Raw genomic sequence first — 17,269 nt, forward strand, 5'->3', positions numbered from 1 at the left:
TTTGATGGAAACTTGGCTACACAATCATGGGTGTACAGTGAGTACAGCAGGGAGCTGAGTACACAGCCTTGTGGGGCACCGGTGCTCAGAGTGATTGTAGAGGAGAGCTTGTCCCCTATTTTTACAGCCTGCGTCCTGTCTGTGAGGAAGTTGAAGATCCAGCTGCAGATCTGAGTGCTAAGGCCCAGGTTCCAGAGCTTAGGAAACAGTTTATTTGGAATGATGGTATTAAAGGCAGAGCTGTAGTCAATGAAAAGGAGCCTTACATATGCGTCTTTATTCTCCAGGTGTTCTAAGGAGGAATGTAGGGCCAGAGAGATGGCATCTGCTGTTGACCTGTTGCTCCGGTAGGCGAATTGCAAAGCGTCGAGGTTGACCGGTAGGCTGTGGTTGATGTGTGCCATAACCAATCTCTCGAAGCACTTCATAGCAATTGATGTCAGAGCCACAGGTCGATAGTCATTCAGGCATGCCACCTTGCTCTTCTTTGGCACTGGGATTTTCGTTGCCTTCTTAAAACACGAGGGGAACTTAGACTGAAGCAAGGAGCAGTTGAAGTGTCAGCAAACACTCCAGCTAGCTCGCTTGCACAGGCCCGGAGAACCACTAGGTTCAGGATCAGTGATGTGAATCCTCATACCACTAATTTCAGGAACAGGACCCTGAACCCTCATACCACTAGGTTCAGGAGTTCTGCTTCCCTACAACCAACTGGTTCTTGAACTGACCTGTACAACCCCAACCCTACCTCAGCAACAGAACACTATGGACCACCTCATGCAATAACACATACTTGTATCTAATCGTGCTTTTGTACTAATGACTTATATTGCACAGACTTGAAAAATGTATGTATAATTTATGTTTTGTGTATTGCATGAGTCTACATGCTTGTGATACTGCTGCAGATACATTGTAATGTAACATGAGCACATCATAATAAACTCAAAGACTTGACGATACTTGAAAGTGCAATTTGTATTTATCTCCAAGATGCTCTCTTAGATTCACATCAGTATTGTAAAGGGCAATTGAATATGATGTAAGATGTAGTGATTGTAATATAATAATCCAGAGTAAAACACACAAAATGGTTTTGGAACTCAGTCCTGATAAAGGGACTAAGCTGAAAACTCCGACTGTTTATCATTTCCATGGAAGATGCCTGACCAGTTGAGTTTCAGCATTTTCCATTTGTTGCCCTGGATTTCCAGCATCTTCAGGATCTCTTCTGTTAATCATTTCTATTTATCAGATGCTGGAATTCCAGTTCAACACATACAAAATGCTGGAGGAACTCATTTTGATGAAGAGTCTCAGACTGAAACATCAAATGTTCATTCCTCTCCATAGACGCTGTCTGACCTGCTGAGTTCCTCCAGCATTTTGTGTTGCAATATAATAATTGCAAGCTGTTCTAAGTGCAGCCACAATCCAGAGGAATACTTGTGTGAAATCCATTGGATTTGTTTTTTTTTCAAAACAACTGTGGACACCTTTCAAATAATTAAATTAGCAGCATTATCTTTAAAGGCACCTCAAGCAAAAACCTTGTTAAAAAACCACTCAGTTCAAGACACAAAAGTTCACCTGCAGAGATTTGGATACGGAATTTTGCTTGAAAATGGGCTTGTGCAATTTGCTTTTAAAATGAAACTGGAGAATTGTAAGAAATTATAGAGAAGCAGACCATTCTGCCCCTTGCTCGTATTGCATGCCCTACGTTATTAGCCAAATCCTTCCAGGCTGGACTATGAAATTTTCAATTTTGCCCTTGGAGCCTGTTTGGGGGAAGGTACTCTGGATGTTCATGATGTGCTTCCTGATAGCAACTACTTGAAGTGAATCCCCCCTACTGGACGTAATGATCACTCTTTATTTATTTATCATCTTAAACATTTCAATTGGAGGAAATAATCTTCAGCACTTTTTAATTTAACTTTCCGAATCTGGGCATTCCTGGCAAAGCCAGTGTGTGTTGTTCCTTCTTAGCTGACCCCTGAAGTGGTGATAATGACATCTCTTTCAGAGGAAATTTGTTTTAGAGTTATCTCTAAGAATAGTCGTATCAGGCAGATGAATACGTGGCTGAGAGACTGGTGTAGGGGGCAGGGCTTCACATTCTTGATAATTGGGATCTCTTCTGGGGGAAGTATGACCTGTTCAAAAAGGACAGGTTACACCTGAACCCAAAGGGGACCAATATCCTGGCGGGAAAGTTTGATAGAGCTGTTAGGGAGGGTTTAATCTAATTTGGCAGGGGGATGTGAACCAGAATGATAGAGCGGAGGAAGGGGAAAACAGAAATAAATCTAAGATAGTGAGTAGTAAAGATGTTAGGAAAGACAGGCAGGTGATGGGGCAAATTTGTAGCCATTGGGATGAGTTGCAGTGCAATAAAGTTGCAGTGAAATCAAAGCAAAAAGTATCAAATACTGGTCTTAAGGTGTTGTACTTAAATGCATGCAGCATAAGGAATAAAGTGGATGATCTTGTTGTACAGCTACAGATTGGCAGGTATGATATTGTGGCCATCACTGAGACCTGGCTAAAGGATGCATGTCTCTGGGAGCTGAACGTCCAAGGATACACGGTGTATCGGAAGGATAGGAAGGTAGGCAGAGGGGGAGGCATGGCTTTATTGGTAAGAAATGATATTAAATCATTAGAAAGAGGTGATATAGGATCGGAAGGTGCAGAATCTTTATCGGTTGAGCTAAGAAATCGCAGGGGTAAAAGGACCCTGATGGCAGTTATTTATAGGCCTCCAAACAGCTGCAGGGACGTGGACTACAAATTACAACAGGAAATAGAAAAGGCTTGTCAGAAGGGCAGTGTTATGATAATTGTGGGGGATTTTAACATGCGAGTGGATTGGGAAAATCAGGTCGGCACTGGATCTCAAGAGAGAGAATTTGTAGAATGTCTGCAAGATGGCTTTTTCAGAACAGCTTGTTGTTGAGCCCACTAGGGGATCGGCTGTACTGGATTGGGTATTGTGTAATGAACCAGAGGTGATTAGAGAGATTGAGGTGAAGGAACCCTTAGGAGGCAGTGATTGTAACATGATTGAGTTCACTGTGACATTTGAAAAAGAGAAGCCGAAATCTGATGTGTCGGTATTTTAGTGGAGTAAAGGAAATTACAGTGGCATGACAGAGGAACTGGCCAAAGTTGACTGGAAAGGGACAAGCGGGAAAGACAGTAGAGCAGCAGTGGCTGGAGTTTATGCGAGAAGTGAGGAAGGTGCAAGACAGGTATATTCCAGAAAAGAAGACATTTTCGAGTGGAAAAAGGATGCAACCATGGTTGACAAGAGAAGTCAAAGCCAAAGTTAAAGCAAAGGAGAGGGCATACAAGGAAGCAAAAATTAGTGGGAAGACAGAGGATTGGGAAGTTTTTAAAACCTTACGAAAGAAAACCAAGAAGGTCATTAAGAGAGAAAAGATTAACTATGAAAGGAAGCTAGCAAATAATATCGAAGAGGATACTCGAAGCTTTTTCAAGTGTATAAAGAGTAAAAGACAGGTGAGAGTAGATATAGGACCGATAGAAAAAGATGCTGGAGAAATTGTAATCAGAGATAAGGAGATGGCAGAGGAACTGAACGAGTATTTTGCATCAGTCTTCACTGAGGAAGACATCAGCAGTATACCGGACACTCAAGGGTGGGAGGGAAGAGAAGTGTGCACAGTCACAATTACGACAGAGAAAGTACTCAGGAAGCTGAATAGGCTAAAGGTAGATAAATCTCCTGGACCAGATGGAATACACCCGTGTGTTCTGAAGGAAGTAGCTGTGGAGATTGCGGAGGCATTAGCGATGATCTTTCAAAAGTCGATAGATTCTGGCATGGTTCCGGAAGGCTGGAAGATTGCAAATGTCACTCCACTATTTAAGAAGGGGGCAAGGAAGCAAAAGGTGAATTATAGACCTGTTAGCTTGACATCGGTGGTTGGGAAGTTGTTGGAGTTGATTGTCAAGGATGAGGTTACAGAGTACCTGGAGGCATATGACAAGATAGGCAGAACTCAGCATGGATTCCTTAAAGGAAAATCCTGCCTGACAAACCTATTACAATTTTTTGAGCAAATTACCAGTAGGCTAGACAAGGGGTGATGCAGTGGATGTTGTATATTTGGATTTTCAGAAGGCCTTTGGAATTACGGGAAAGTTACATACGTGGATAGAGCATTGGCTGATTGGCAGGAAACAGAGAGTGGGAATAAAGGGATCCTATTCTGTTTGGCAGCTGGTTACCAGTGGTGTTCCACAGGGATCAGTGTTGGGGCCGCTTCTTTTTACGTTGTACATCAATGATTTGGATTATGGAATAGATGGCTTTGTGGCTAAGTTTGCTGACGATACGAAGATAGGTGGAGGGGCCGGTAGTGCTGAGGAAATGGAGAGTCTGCAGAGAGACTTGGATAGATTGGAAGAATGGGCAAAGAAGTGGCAAATGAAGTACAATGTTGGAAAGTGTATGGTTATGCACTTTGGCAGAAAAAATAAACGGGCAGACTATTATTTAAATGGGGAAAGGACTCAAAGTTCTGAGATGCAACGGGACTTGGGAGTCCTCGTACAGGATACCCTTAAAGTTAACCTCCAGGTTGAGTCAGTAGTGAAGAAGGCGAATGCAATGTTGGCATTCATTTCCAGAGGAATAGAGTATAGGAGCAGGGATGTGATGTTGAGGCTCTATAAGGCACTGGTGAGACCTCACTTGGAGTACTGTGGGCAGTTTTGGTCTCCTTATTTAAGAAAGGATGTGCTGACGTTGGAGAGGGTACAGAGAACATTCACTAGAATGATTCCGGGAATGAGAGGGTTAACATATGAGGAATGTTTGTCCGCTCTTGGACTGTATTCCTTGGAGTTTAGAAGAATGAGGAGAGACCTCACAGAAACATTTCGAATGTTAAAAGGCATGGACAGAGTGGATGTGGCAAAGTTGTTTCCCATGATGGGGGAGTCTAGTACGAGAGGGCATGACTTAAGGATTGAAGGGCGCCTTTTCAGAACAGAAATGTGAAGAAATTTTTTTAGTCAGAGGGTGGAGAATCTATGGAATTTGTTGCCACGGGCAGCAGTGGAGGCCAAGTCATTGGGTGTATTTAAGGCAGAGATTGATAGGTATCTGAGTAGCCAGGGCATCAAAGGTTATGGTGAGAAGGCGGGGGAGTTGGACTAAATAGGAGAATGGATCAGCTCATGATAAAATGGCGGAGCAGACTCAATGGGCTGAATGGCCTGCTCCTTTGTCTTATGGTCCTATCTCACTGTTGCTGTCAGACAGCGGGTACATAGCTTGAAGTTCCACACCACCAGATTCAGGAACCACTACTTTCCTACAGTTATCGGGTTATTGAACCAACTTGCATAAACCTAACTTTACTTCAGCAATGGAACACTACAGACCAGTTCTTGCACTAACATGGACTTGTCTCCAATTGTGTTTTGTTTTTGCACTAATATCTTCTTATTGCACAGTCTCTTTCTTCCTCTTCACCATCTTGTATTATATATGTTGTGTGTATTGTCTGTACCAACGTGTCTCTGATGTTGCTGCAAGCAAGATTTTAATTTTTGAAACACCTACAAAATGCAGAAGGAACTCTGCAGTTCAGGCAGCATCTATGGAGAGGAATCAACAGTCAACATTTCAGACTAAGACACTTCATCAGAATTGGAATGGAAGGGGGTAGAAGCCAGAATAAGAAAATAGGGGGAAAGGGGAGAAGTACAAGCTAATAGGTGATATGTGAGACCAGGTGAGAGGGAAGGTAGATGGATTGAGGAGGGGGATGAAGTAAGAACCTGGAAGGTGAACTACGAAAGAGGTTAAAGGCTCTATTAAGAGAGGACAGTGGATCATGGAATAAAGTGAAGGAGAAAAACCAGAGGGAGGTGATTCCACCTATCAACTGAGAGGATGAGTAGTGACTTGATAGGAGGTGTACAAGATGCTAAGAGGCATTGAAAGCCAGAAACCTTTTCCCAGATGAAAAGGCTAATACCTGATGGCACAATTTTAAGGTGATTGGAGGAAAGTACACTCGCTCACCTGCTTGTTAATTCAAATATCAAATTAACCAGTCATGTGGCAGCAACTCAATGCATAAAATCATGCAGACATGGTCAAGAGGTTCAGTTGTTTTTCAGATGAAACATCAGAATGGGGAAGAAATGTGATCTAAGTGACTTATACCATGAAATGATTGTTGGTGCCAGACGAGGTGGTTTGAATATCTCAGAAAATGCTGATCTTCTGGGATTTTCATGCACAACAGTCTCTAAAGCTTACAGAGAATGGTGTAAGAAACAAAAACATCTAGTCAGCGGCAGTTCTGCAGGAGAAAATGCCTTGTTAATGAGAGAGGTCGGAGAAGAATAGCCAGGCTAGTTCAAGCTGACAGGAAAGTGACAGTAACTCAAATAACCCCATGATACAACAGCGGTGTGCAGAATATCCCCGAATGCACAACACATCGAACCTTGAAGTGGATGGGTTACAGCAGCAGAAGACCACAAAATACACCTAATAAAGTAGTCCCTGATTGTATAGCGGGGATGTCAGAGGTACACTTTTTACATGAGTGAGTGGAAGCCAGGGGTGGTTGTCGAGGCAGATATACACAGGGCATTAAAGAAACTCTTAGATAGGTACATGGATGATGAAAAAAATGGACTATGTGGGAGGGAAAACTTAGATTGATCTTAGAGTAGGTTGAAATTTCAGCACAGCATCATGAGCCGAAGAACCTGTACTGTGCTGTAATGTTCTATGTTCTATCCCCTCCAAGCTTCTTACTTCATGGATTATCTTAGATAGGCATCTTGGTCAGAACTGATGAGTTGGATCAAAGGTTTTGTTTCCATGCTGTATTATTTCTCATAATTCATTATAATGCAGAAAGAAGCCAAAAAAGGATCTCGAGCTTTCCCGGCATATATGACAAATAAATGCTTCTCTGGCTTCCAATCGGGTACAAGTATCGATTTTAACCAACATTTTGATGATAAATTCTGCCATCTTCATCAGGGATGATGCCTGGGCATGTCTAGTTCAATGGTATATATACTCCCTTCATCCATCCCTCCTGATTGGTTAGTCCTCATCCAATTGGGTTTCTGATGTCCTACCTTGTTTACAATTGAATACCAGTCCTTACTTAGAGTGAGACCTTCATCTTTGTTAAAATTCTTTTTCTGCTGGAAGTCCGAGAAGAGTTTATTCGTAGAAGAAAGCCCTTCAGCCTTTGAGTACATGCGAGCTCTTGGACAATCACCCCACTTGCTTTCCTGTAGCCTGTTAACTTGCTCATACCCATCACCACCCCTTTGATTCTCCCACATTCCTACTTACGGGCTACTTTAGAATAGCCAGTTAAGATAACAACCAACAAATCCTGGGATGCTGGGGGAAACTGGAAAAATTTCCATGCAGTCTTGGGAAGAATGTGCAATTCCACACAGACAGCCCTGGAATTCAGGAGTGTACCTGGTACACCAAACTGTGTTTGTGTAGTGTCAGGGGGACTAATTAAAAACATATGTTTACATCTCATGCTGTTTAGATCAACACCAGTCCTCAGTGGCAGCTAAAATGCCTTAGGAGAATGCCATTCAATGGTGTGATTATTAACCCAGGTATAATATGTGAAACTAGGCAGAAATGCTACCAGATGTACCATGGAATTATTGACGGCAGGAAACAGACTGAAGGAAATCCCTCCACAAGATTTAAATTGCAGCAACATGAAGAGTATTGAACAGTTTCTAATCTAGCCGCAACTCTTGTCTTTGCTGTGTTGTTCGCTCTAGAGTGATTTGTCCTGCTCTCCCAGAGTCTGAGGCTAACGCCTGGTGTAATACTGCTGCTGTGCTGACTAGAACAGCATGGAGTCTGAGCCTGTCAATCTCAGGTATGTGCTCAGCATTCTTAACCGTACACATAGAATGTAGGAAACAGAGCAGGAATACACCATATATGTCTACGAAAGGTTACTAGTAATAATGGCAAAATATAGGCAAATGGGGCAGCTTATATATGCATTTTATTTCCCTGCCCCATCCTCATATAACGACATTTCCCTAATATCCAAAAATCTATTGATCTGGGTTTTGTACGAACTCCGTTGACATTCTATTTATTTAGAGGTACAGCATGGTAACAGGTCCTTCTGGCCCAGTGAAACCACACCACTCAACTACATCCACGTGACCAAATAACTTTCTAACCCATACGCTTTGGAATGTTGGAGGAAACCAGAGCAGCAGGAGGAAACCCATGCAGTCACGTGGACAACATACAGACTCCTTATAAGCAGCAGCAGGAATTGAAACCAGGTCACTGGGGGCAGTAGCAGCATTATGCTAACCACTACGCTATAATGCTGTCCCAGTTTTCACTGCTCCAGTAAAGCAGCAACAGAATCAAATACTGAACCCACCCTGGACCTTTTCTCTTCTCTCCTCTCCCTTCAGGCAGGAGATACAAAAGCCTAAAAGCACAAATCACCATGCTCAGAGGCAGCATTACCCTGCAGTTATAAGACTATTAAATGGATCCCTAGTATAATAAGAAGGACTCTTAACTTCGCAGTCTATCCTTCTATGATTTTGCACCTTGCTGTCTACCTGCACTGCCTTCCTCTACAGCTGTTGCATTTTATTCTGCAACATTATTGTTCTACCTCAATGCATTGTGTAATGATTTGATCTGTATAAGCAGTACGCAAGACAAATTTTCCACTGCATCTTGTTAAACCAATAACAAACTAGTAACCGAGTCTCCACGACATAGAGGCTCAATATTTTTATGTCCAAAAGCAGGAGATCACTCTGCACTGGAGGGGCATGGCAGCTTAGCGGTTAGCATACCACTTTACAGCTAGTCAGTGACTGCTGGCGGGGTTCAATTCCCAACGTGTCTGTAAGGAGTTTGTCCGTCCTTCCCATAACCACGTGGGTTTCCTCTGGGTGCTCCAGTTTCCTCCCACATTCCAAAGACATAAGATTGGCATTAGTAATTAGCAGAGATTCTAATGGTGGTGCCGGAAGCAACTCAGATCTGTTCTGCCACTCACTGAGATTATAGATGATCCTCATTTCAGTACTATTTCCCTGCACTGTCCCCATAGCCCTTCATTTCTCTAATATGAAACATAAAACATAGAACTGAACAACACCGTACTGGCTCTTTCGCTCAACGGTGTTGTGCTGACCTTTTAAACTACTTTAAGATAAATCCCACTTAGTTCTCCATTTTTCTTTTATCCATGTGCCCATCTAAGAGTCTGTTAAATCTCCCTAATGTTCCTAACATAATATATCTAGAAATCTATCAATCTCTGGCTATTAGGTAATAGAAGATGCCAAGATATTTAATGAAATTGAGAGACAGTTATGTGACCTTGACAACCACAAACTTTTCCAGGATGCTGGACAAAATAAAAAGAGCAAGAATTCCATTAAAGAGCATCTTTCATAACCACAAGCACAGTACATACATACTATGAAATACCTCCTGAAGTATTGTCACTGTTCTGATGTAGAAACTGTATTAACCAATTTGCATGTAGCAAGTATACATTTGGTTAACATATACATTTGATACCTCACTGGACTTCAGAAGAAAGTAGGGAGTTCTTATTGAAATCTACTGAATATTAAAAGGCACGGATAGAGTGGATGTGGAGAGCATGTTCCCTGTAGTGGGGAAGTCTAGGACCAGAGGATACAGCCTCAGAATAGAAGGATGCCACTTTAGAACAGAGGAAGAATTTCTTTAGCTAGGGGGTGGTGAATGTGTGGAATTCATTTGCACAGATAGCTGTGGAGGCCAAGTCATTGTGTATATTTAAGGTGGAGTTTGATAGGTTCTTAACTACAAAGTGCAGTAACGGCATTAAAGGTTACAGGGAGAAGACAGGAGAATGGGCATGAGGGGGATAATAAATCAGCCATGATGGAGTGGTGGAACAGACTCGATGGTCTAATTCTGCTCCTACGTCTTATGGTCTGGTGGTCTTAGAGTTATAGAATAATGCAGCACAGGAACAAGTCACTCAGCCTACATGTTCATGCTGACCAGTCAGTTATAGAAAATGTATGTCCATAATAGGAAGGGCAAAATTTCATTATAGAAAGGACATCAGTCCACTACAAGACTGCACTAGTTACTAAACGCCATCTAGTATAGTTTGAGCAGGTTGTCCCAATCCACTACTACAAGAGGAATGGAAAAATAACCAGGTAATCTTTTTGGATGTGAGTTAACAATTAATAGGGACACTGGAAAATGCATTACACAGCCATTTTTCAGAACAGTGGTGCATAGAAGCATATAAAGTCAGGAGGGGCATAGATTTTATTTTATTTAAAGATACAGCACAATAGCAGCAGCTTCCAGTCCAATTACACACACGTGACCAATTAACTACCAACCTAAACATCCTTGGAATGTGGGAGGAAACCACATGGTCACTGTTGTTAAGAAGGCGTATGGTGTGTTGGCCTTCACCAACCATGGGACTGAGTTCAAGAGCCATGAGGTAACGTTACAGCTATATAAGACCTTAGTGTGCTCAGTTCTGGTCACCTTGCTACAGGAAGGATGTGGAAACCATAGAAAGAGTGCAAAGGAGGTTTACAAGGATGTTGCCTGGATTGGGGAGCATGCCTTATGAGCATAGATTGAGTGAACTTGGCCTTTTCTACTTGGAGCAGTGGAGGATGAGAAATGACCTGATAGAGGTGTATACATTGATGAGAGGCATTGATTGTGTGGATAGCTAGAGGCTTTTTCCCAGGGCTGAAATGGCTAACATGAGGGGGCATAGTTTTAAGGTGCTTGGAAGTAGCTACAAGGGGGACATCAGGGGTAAGTTTTTCACATAGACTGGTGGGCGCATGGAATTCATTGCTAGCAATGGTGGTGGAGGTGGATACAATACGGTCTTTTAAGAGACTCTTAGATAGGTACATGGAGCTTAGAAAAATAGAGGGCTAGGCTGAGGGAAATTCTAGGCAGTTTCTAGAGTACGTTACGTGGTCAGCACAACATTGTGGACCGAAGGGCCTGTAATGTGCTGTAGATTTCTATGTTTCTATGTCGCAGGGAGAGCATACAAGCTCCTTTTAGACAGTGGCAGAATTGAACCAGGGTCAATGGTTCTGTAATCACGTTATATTTACAGTATCTATGTCTCTTATCATCATATACACCTCTATCAAGTCATCTCTCATCCTCCCTTGTTCCAAAGGGAAGAACAACTTCACTCAACCTTTCCTCATAAGATAGGCTCTCTAATCTAGGTATCATTCTGGTAAATCTCCTCTGCACCCTCTCTAAAGATTCCACACCCTTCCTGTAATGAGGTAACTAGAACTGAACAGAGTACTCCATTTGATGAGTTGTGTTACATCACCTGGAAGTTGAAACCTCTGACAATAAGTCAGGGCAGTGGACTATATTCATGGACTATACTTTGCATCTGAACCAAGAGGCAGGCTGCGCTCAACTGCACCAAGCATGTAAGAACTGTCATTGTTACACAAACCTCCTCAAGCTGACCCAATATAAGGATGGAGTCCTCATACCTTGAACAATTTGCCACTTCAATCCTGGACCCTTCACACTCGTGCCCTCTGCACTGTGGAGCAGGGCTGTCACATGACCTTGAACGACACATGCATGACCCCGTAGCTTCCTTGTCCGCATGCTCACATAGTTGCCATGGAGACCAAGGTCCAAATTCACCATCCACTGTGAGGTTTCTCATCTGAATCAAGAAAGCCCAATTGTTAGGTAGCCCAAATATACTTAAGAATAAATAAAACATTTAAATTCATCTCTGGTCACTTGCACTGTGCATGAAAACATGTAATTGTTAAAACAGAAAAGGAGGAATTTGAGCTACAGAATTGGTGCTGGCTGCTATTACAGCAATCCCATCAGTCCTACTCTCCAACTTTCTCCCCAGGCAAGTTAGTTTCCACAAATGCCTATTCAATTGCCCTTTGAAGATATAAATTAATTATGTTGTAAATAAATGTTAGTTAAAGATCAAAAGTGCATTCCGGATTACATCACAGAAACCAGCCTCCTCTCCATGAGATACCTCTTGCTGCTTCTTGCAATGGGCAGGAGACACAAATGCCTGAATGCATGTACCACCAGGCTTAAGGATAACATCTACATCACTGTTATAAGACTATTAAATAGTCCCTTAGTATAATAAGATGGATCATGACCTCTCAATCTACCTTGTTATGATCATTCACCTTACTGTTTACCTACACCGTACTTTCTCTGCAGAATTTACACTTCATTTTGCATTCTGTTATTGTTTTACATTGTTCTACCCACTGGGAATGATTTGGACTGTATGTATGCAAGACAAGCTTTTCACTGTATCTTGGTACCTGTGACAATAGTAAACCAATTTAAATTCCAGATTAAAAGCATTTTTTCTTACATGTTTGCTCTTGTACCTTTTTCCAGATCTGTACTCCTGGTTCTTAACTGTAATGGTAATCAGCTGCTAATGGGAACAGCTTCCATTTCCTTCCATCCAGGAAGGAGGTACAGGAGCCTTAGGTCATACAGCACCAGGTTTAGGAACAGTTACTACTCTTCAACCATCAGGCTCTTGAAACAGAGTGGATAACTCACTCACCACAACACCGAAATAATCATTGAACACAAACCATGGATTCATTATCAAGCACTCATGTTCTCAGAATTATTTATTTTACCTATTTATTATGTTTTTTTTGTATTTTTTTATTTTGTCTTTTGCAGATGTGTGTAATTTTTTCATTGATTCTATTGTGTTTCTCTGTTCTACTGTAATCTCCTGCAAAAAAAAAATCACAGTATAATATATGGTGACATATATGTACTTGGATAATTAAATTTACTGTGAACTTTAATGTTACTTTGAACTTTTCCATTTATTCACTCTTCTGAAACTAGTCACAAACTTTTTGACTTCCATAAAACATGACTCTAATCTCTTTTTGGTCAAGCGAAACAATTCCAACTTCTCTGATCTAACCTTAAGGCTAAAATCTTTCCTCCAGGAACTGTGCTGATGAATCTCTTCTTCATTCTTTGCTGGACATTCAGATTTCCCTAAACTGAATGCAACTGTCACACTTGGCCTCACCTTTGTTTTGTACAGCTCTTTCTCTCTGTGCCTCTATTTATGAATTCCAAAATTCTATATGCATTACAAACCTCTCTCTCAACAGGCCCTGTCGCTTCCAAGCATTTACGCATACTTCCATCCAGGTGCTTCTGTTGCAACACACCCTTCAGAGATATGCCATTGACATAAGTAGCAACGTTCTCTTGCACCTTGCTTCTGAAACTTGATTCTTTTTATGTTATCAGTGGAGCATATCTATGTTAGTCATAGAGCCATAAAGCTATGCAGTAAGGAAACAAGCTATTCAGCCCAATTTGTCCCCACTGACCATGTTCCATAACTGAGCTAGTCCCATTTGCCCACACTTGGCCCATTTCCTTCTAAGCCTTTCCTAACCACTGAAGGTTTATATGTGCTATAATCGTACCCACTACTACTTCTTCTGGCAGCTTTTCTACACCTTCTTCAGTTTAATGGCATCCTTCCTATAGCAGAGAGAACACAATCATATGTAGTACTCCAAATGCCATGTGGCCTTACTCATGATTTGTATAGATGTAACATAACATCCCACTCCTGTACTCAATATTCCAACCAATAAAGACAGGCCTTCTGTATCATTCTTCTTTAGTAAATACCTCCTTTAGCAAGCTGTCCATCTGTGTTGTCACTTTCATGAAACCATGTACCTAGGTTTCTCTGTTTTACAAGACTCCCCGGGACCTTGTGATTTACTGTGCAAGTCCTGCCCTGGTTTGTCGCATTCAAATGCAACATCTCGCATTTATCTGCACTAAACTTCATCATTCAATATTATGCATCAGCCAGTCCCTGGGGACAGAGATTTCCTCCAAAGTATTGTGATAGATTATCTATGGTGAAAAGGTACCAATCACATTCTACTTTCACACATTATAATCAAAATAAACGTTAGATCAAAGAAAGAGAGGAACGTAAGAGCAAGAGTGCAGAGGAGATTCATGAAGACCTTATAGGAGCTCGAGGTACTGAAGATTGGCAAGAGGCTGAGCAGGCTGGGACTTAGTTCATTGGAGCGTTGGAGAATGAGCAGTGATCTTATGGAGTTGGATAAAATCATGAGGTGTATAGACAGGATGAATGCACATGGATATTTCCCCAAGGAATGGGGAATCAAGAACTAGAGGGCACAAGGTGATTGGGTAGAGATTTAACAGAAACCTGAGGTGTAACTTTTTCACATAGAGGATGGTCAGTATATGGAATAAGCTGCCAGAGGAGATGACTGAGGCAGGTACATTAACAACATCTTTGAGACCGTTGGATAGGTATATGAAGTGAAAAGGTTTAGTAGGATATGAGTAAATATGGGCAAGTGGAACCAGCTTAGAAGAATATCTTGGTTGACATGAGCCAGATAAGCTGAGAGGCCCCTCTCATGCTGTATGACTCTATGATGGAGCCACTTGGGCCCTCCAGCCTGCCCCATGATTCCATGTGTTCATAGCTGATCTACACTTACCTCAATCCTTTTCTGTACCAGGTCCCCATAATCTTCAACTAACAACACACGCAAAATGCTGGAGGAACTCAGCAAGCCGGGCAGTATTTATCCAGGGGAATAAATCTCTTGTGTTTACCATCAAATAGGGATTGACAGACTCATTGTTATATTCCTTTATCAGTTTTCTTCTGTCACTAAAGTCTACTCTTGCAACAAATAGTTTTCAAGATACAGTGACAAAGACATAATCCTTGTCCTTGCTTGAAGAATTTGTTTCAGCAAATTTCTACAGATGTACCGTGGAAAGTATTCTGACTGGTTGGATACTGTCAGAGACTGGTAGTAGGGGGTTGCCTCTCTGGCAGGAGGCCTGTGACTAGTATATCAGTGCTGGGTCCATTGTTGTTTGTCATCTATATCAGTGATCTAGATGATAATGTGGGTAACTGGATCAGCACATTTATGGCTGACACCAAGACTGGGGGTGTAGTGCAAAGTGAGGAAGGCTATCAAAGCTTGCATTGGGATCTGGACCAGCTAGAAAAATGGGCTGAAAATGGCAGGGAACTTAATGCAAACAAGTGTAAGGTGCTGCACTTTGGGAGGACAAACCAGGATAGAGCTTACACGGTGAGAGGTAGGGCACTGAGGAATGTGGTAGAACAGAGGGATCAGGAAAAACAGATCTATAATTCTTTGGAAGTGGTGTTACTGATAAATAGGGCTGTAAAGAAAGCTTTTGGTACATTGGCCTTCATAAATCAAAGTATTGAGTGCGGGAGTTGGAATGTTACGTGAAAGTTGTTTAAGACTTGTGAGGCCTAATTTGAAGTATTATGTGCAGTTTTGGTCACTTACCTACAGGAAAGATGTCAATAATATTGAAAAAATACAGGGAAAATTGACAAGGATGTTGCCAGGACCTGAGGACCAGGGTTATAGAGAAAGGTTGAATAGGTTAGGACTTCTTTCCCTATACTGTAGGAGAATAAGAGAAGATTTAATAGAAATATACAAAATTATGAGGGGTTTAGATAGGGTAAATGCAGGCAGGCTTTTTCTACTGAGGTTGGGTGAGACTACAACTAGAGATCATGGGTTAAGGATGAAAGGTGAAATGATTAAGGGGAACTTTTTCACTCAGTGAGTGGTGAGAGTATTAAATGAACTGCCAGCAAGGTGGTGGACGCAGGCTTGATTTCAACATTTGAGAGAAATTAAATCTAAGTACATGGATGGAAGGGATATGGAGAGCTTTGGCCTGGGTGCAGATTGATGGGACTAGGCAGATTAACAGCTTGGCATGGTCTAGAATAGCCAAAGGGCCTGTTCTGTACTATAGTGTTCTATGACTCAATGACTCTATGTATCATTGTCTGATTTAGAGGCTCCAATGCACAGCATCAGGAAAAGCTGCAGAAGATTGTAATTTTAGTATCACAACTATGGATTCGGCAGCGCTGCAGATATGGCAATTGTGCTGGTGAATATGCACATGTCAGCTAATTATTATTTCAGTGTGATAGTATTTAACTCCATTTTTTCTGTCATGGTGCTTGCGGAGACTTGAACCCAACACAGCAACATTTTACTGCCTCTTTGCATTCGGCCTTGCCTGAGAAATTGGTCTGTCAAGTCAACTGACTCTGAAGACTAGCGGCATTTGTTTTATATTTAGTTATTCCTTTCAGCCGCAGTGTTGTTTTTGTTTTCCATTTGAGAGTTTTAGTTAGCGGCCCTCTTTGGCCTAGTGTTTATTGTTTTCTTTTCCCTCTAACTCTGTTCGCTTTAAAATCTGTGGACTATTGACCCGCTTCAGTGTCTCTCACTCCGCACCTGGGCCACGTTCGAACTCAGTGACAGCAAGTCTCGCCCACACAAAGATGGACCTGGGGGGGGAGGAGGGGGGAGGTAGAGAGAGAGAGAGAGAGAGAGAGACTGACTGACTGACTGGCCTTGGCCCTGAGATTCATTGGTCAGGTAAGAGACAGGCAATGGAATCTGTTCTGAGTGAGGTTACGGAGACAATGAGGCAGATAATTACAACAGGCAGTGAAAAAAGCTAATGGCATGCTGGCCTTCATAACAAGGGGAATTGAGTATAAGAGCAAAGAGGTCCTTCTGCAGCTGTACAGGGCCCTGGTGAGACCACACCTGGAGTACTGTGTGCAATTTTGGTCTCCAAATTTTAGGAAGGACATTCTTGCTATTGAGGGAGTGCAGCGTAGGTTCACAAGGTTAATTCCCGGGATGGCGGGACTGTCATATGTCGAAAGATTGGAGTGACTGGGCTTGTATAGTCTGGAATTTAGAAGGCTGAGAGGGGATCTTATTGAAACATATAAGATTATTAAGGGATTGGACACGCTGCAGGCAGGAAGCATGTTCCCACTGATGGGTGAGTCCAGAACCAGAGGCCACAGTTTAAGAATAAGGGGTAGGCCATTTAGAACGGAGTTGAGGAAAAACTTTTTCACCCAGAGAGTGGTGGATATATGGAATGCTCTGCCCCAGAAGGCTGTGGAGGCCAAGTCTCTGGATGCTTTCAAGAAAGAGATAGATAGAGCTCTTAAAGATAGTGGAATCAAAGGTTATGGGGATAAGGCAGGAACTGGATACTGATAGT

General features: G+C 42.1%; 1 protein-coding gene across 4 annotated transcripts in view; it reads right to left on the reverse strand.

Moving 5' to 3' along the window:
• The window catches only part of sema5ba (sema domain, seven thrombospondin repeats (type 1 and type 1-like), transmembrane domain (TM) and short cytoplasmic domain, (semaphorin) 5Ba), a 541,923-nt gene that overhangs the window by 106,558 nt on the left and 418,096 nt on the right, over positions 1–17,269 (reverse strand). For all 4 annotated transcript variants that reach the window (XM_063051327.1, XM_063051326.1, XM_063051325.1 and 1 more), the window contains one exon: positions 11,608–11,789. In XM_063051327.1, coding sequence (XP_062907397.1) covers positions 11,608–11,789 — 182 coding nt within the window. The remainder of the gene's footprint in view (positions 1–11,607; positions 11,790–17,269) is intronic.

The sequence above is a fragment of the Mobula hypostoma genome, chromosome 6 (genome assembly GCF_963921235.1).
Source record: "Mobula hypostoma chromosome 6, sMobHyp1.1, whole genome shotgun sequence".
In the NCBI taxonomy this organism is placed as follows: Eukaryota; Metazoa; Chordata; class Chondrichthyes; order Myliobatiformes; family Myliobatidae; genus Mobula; species Mobula hypostoma.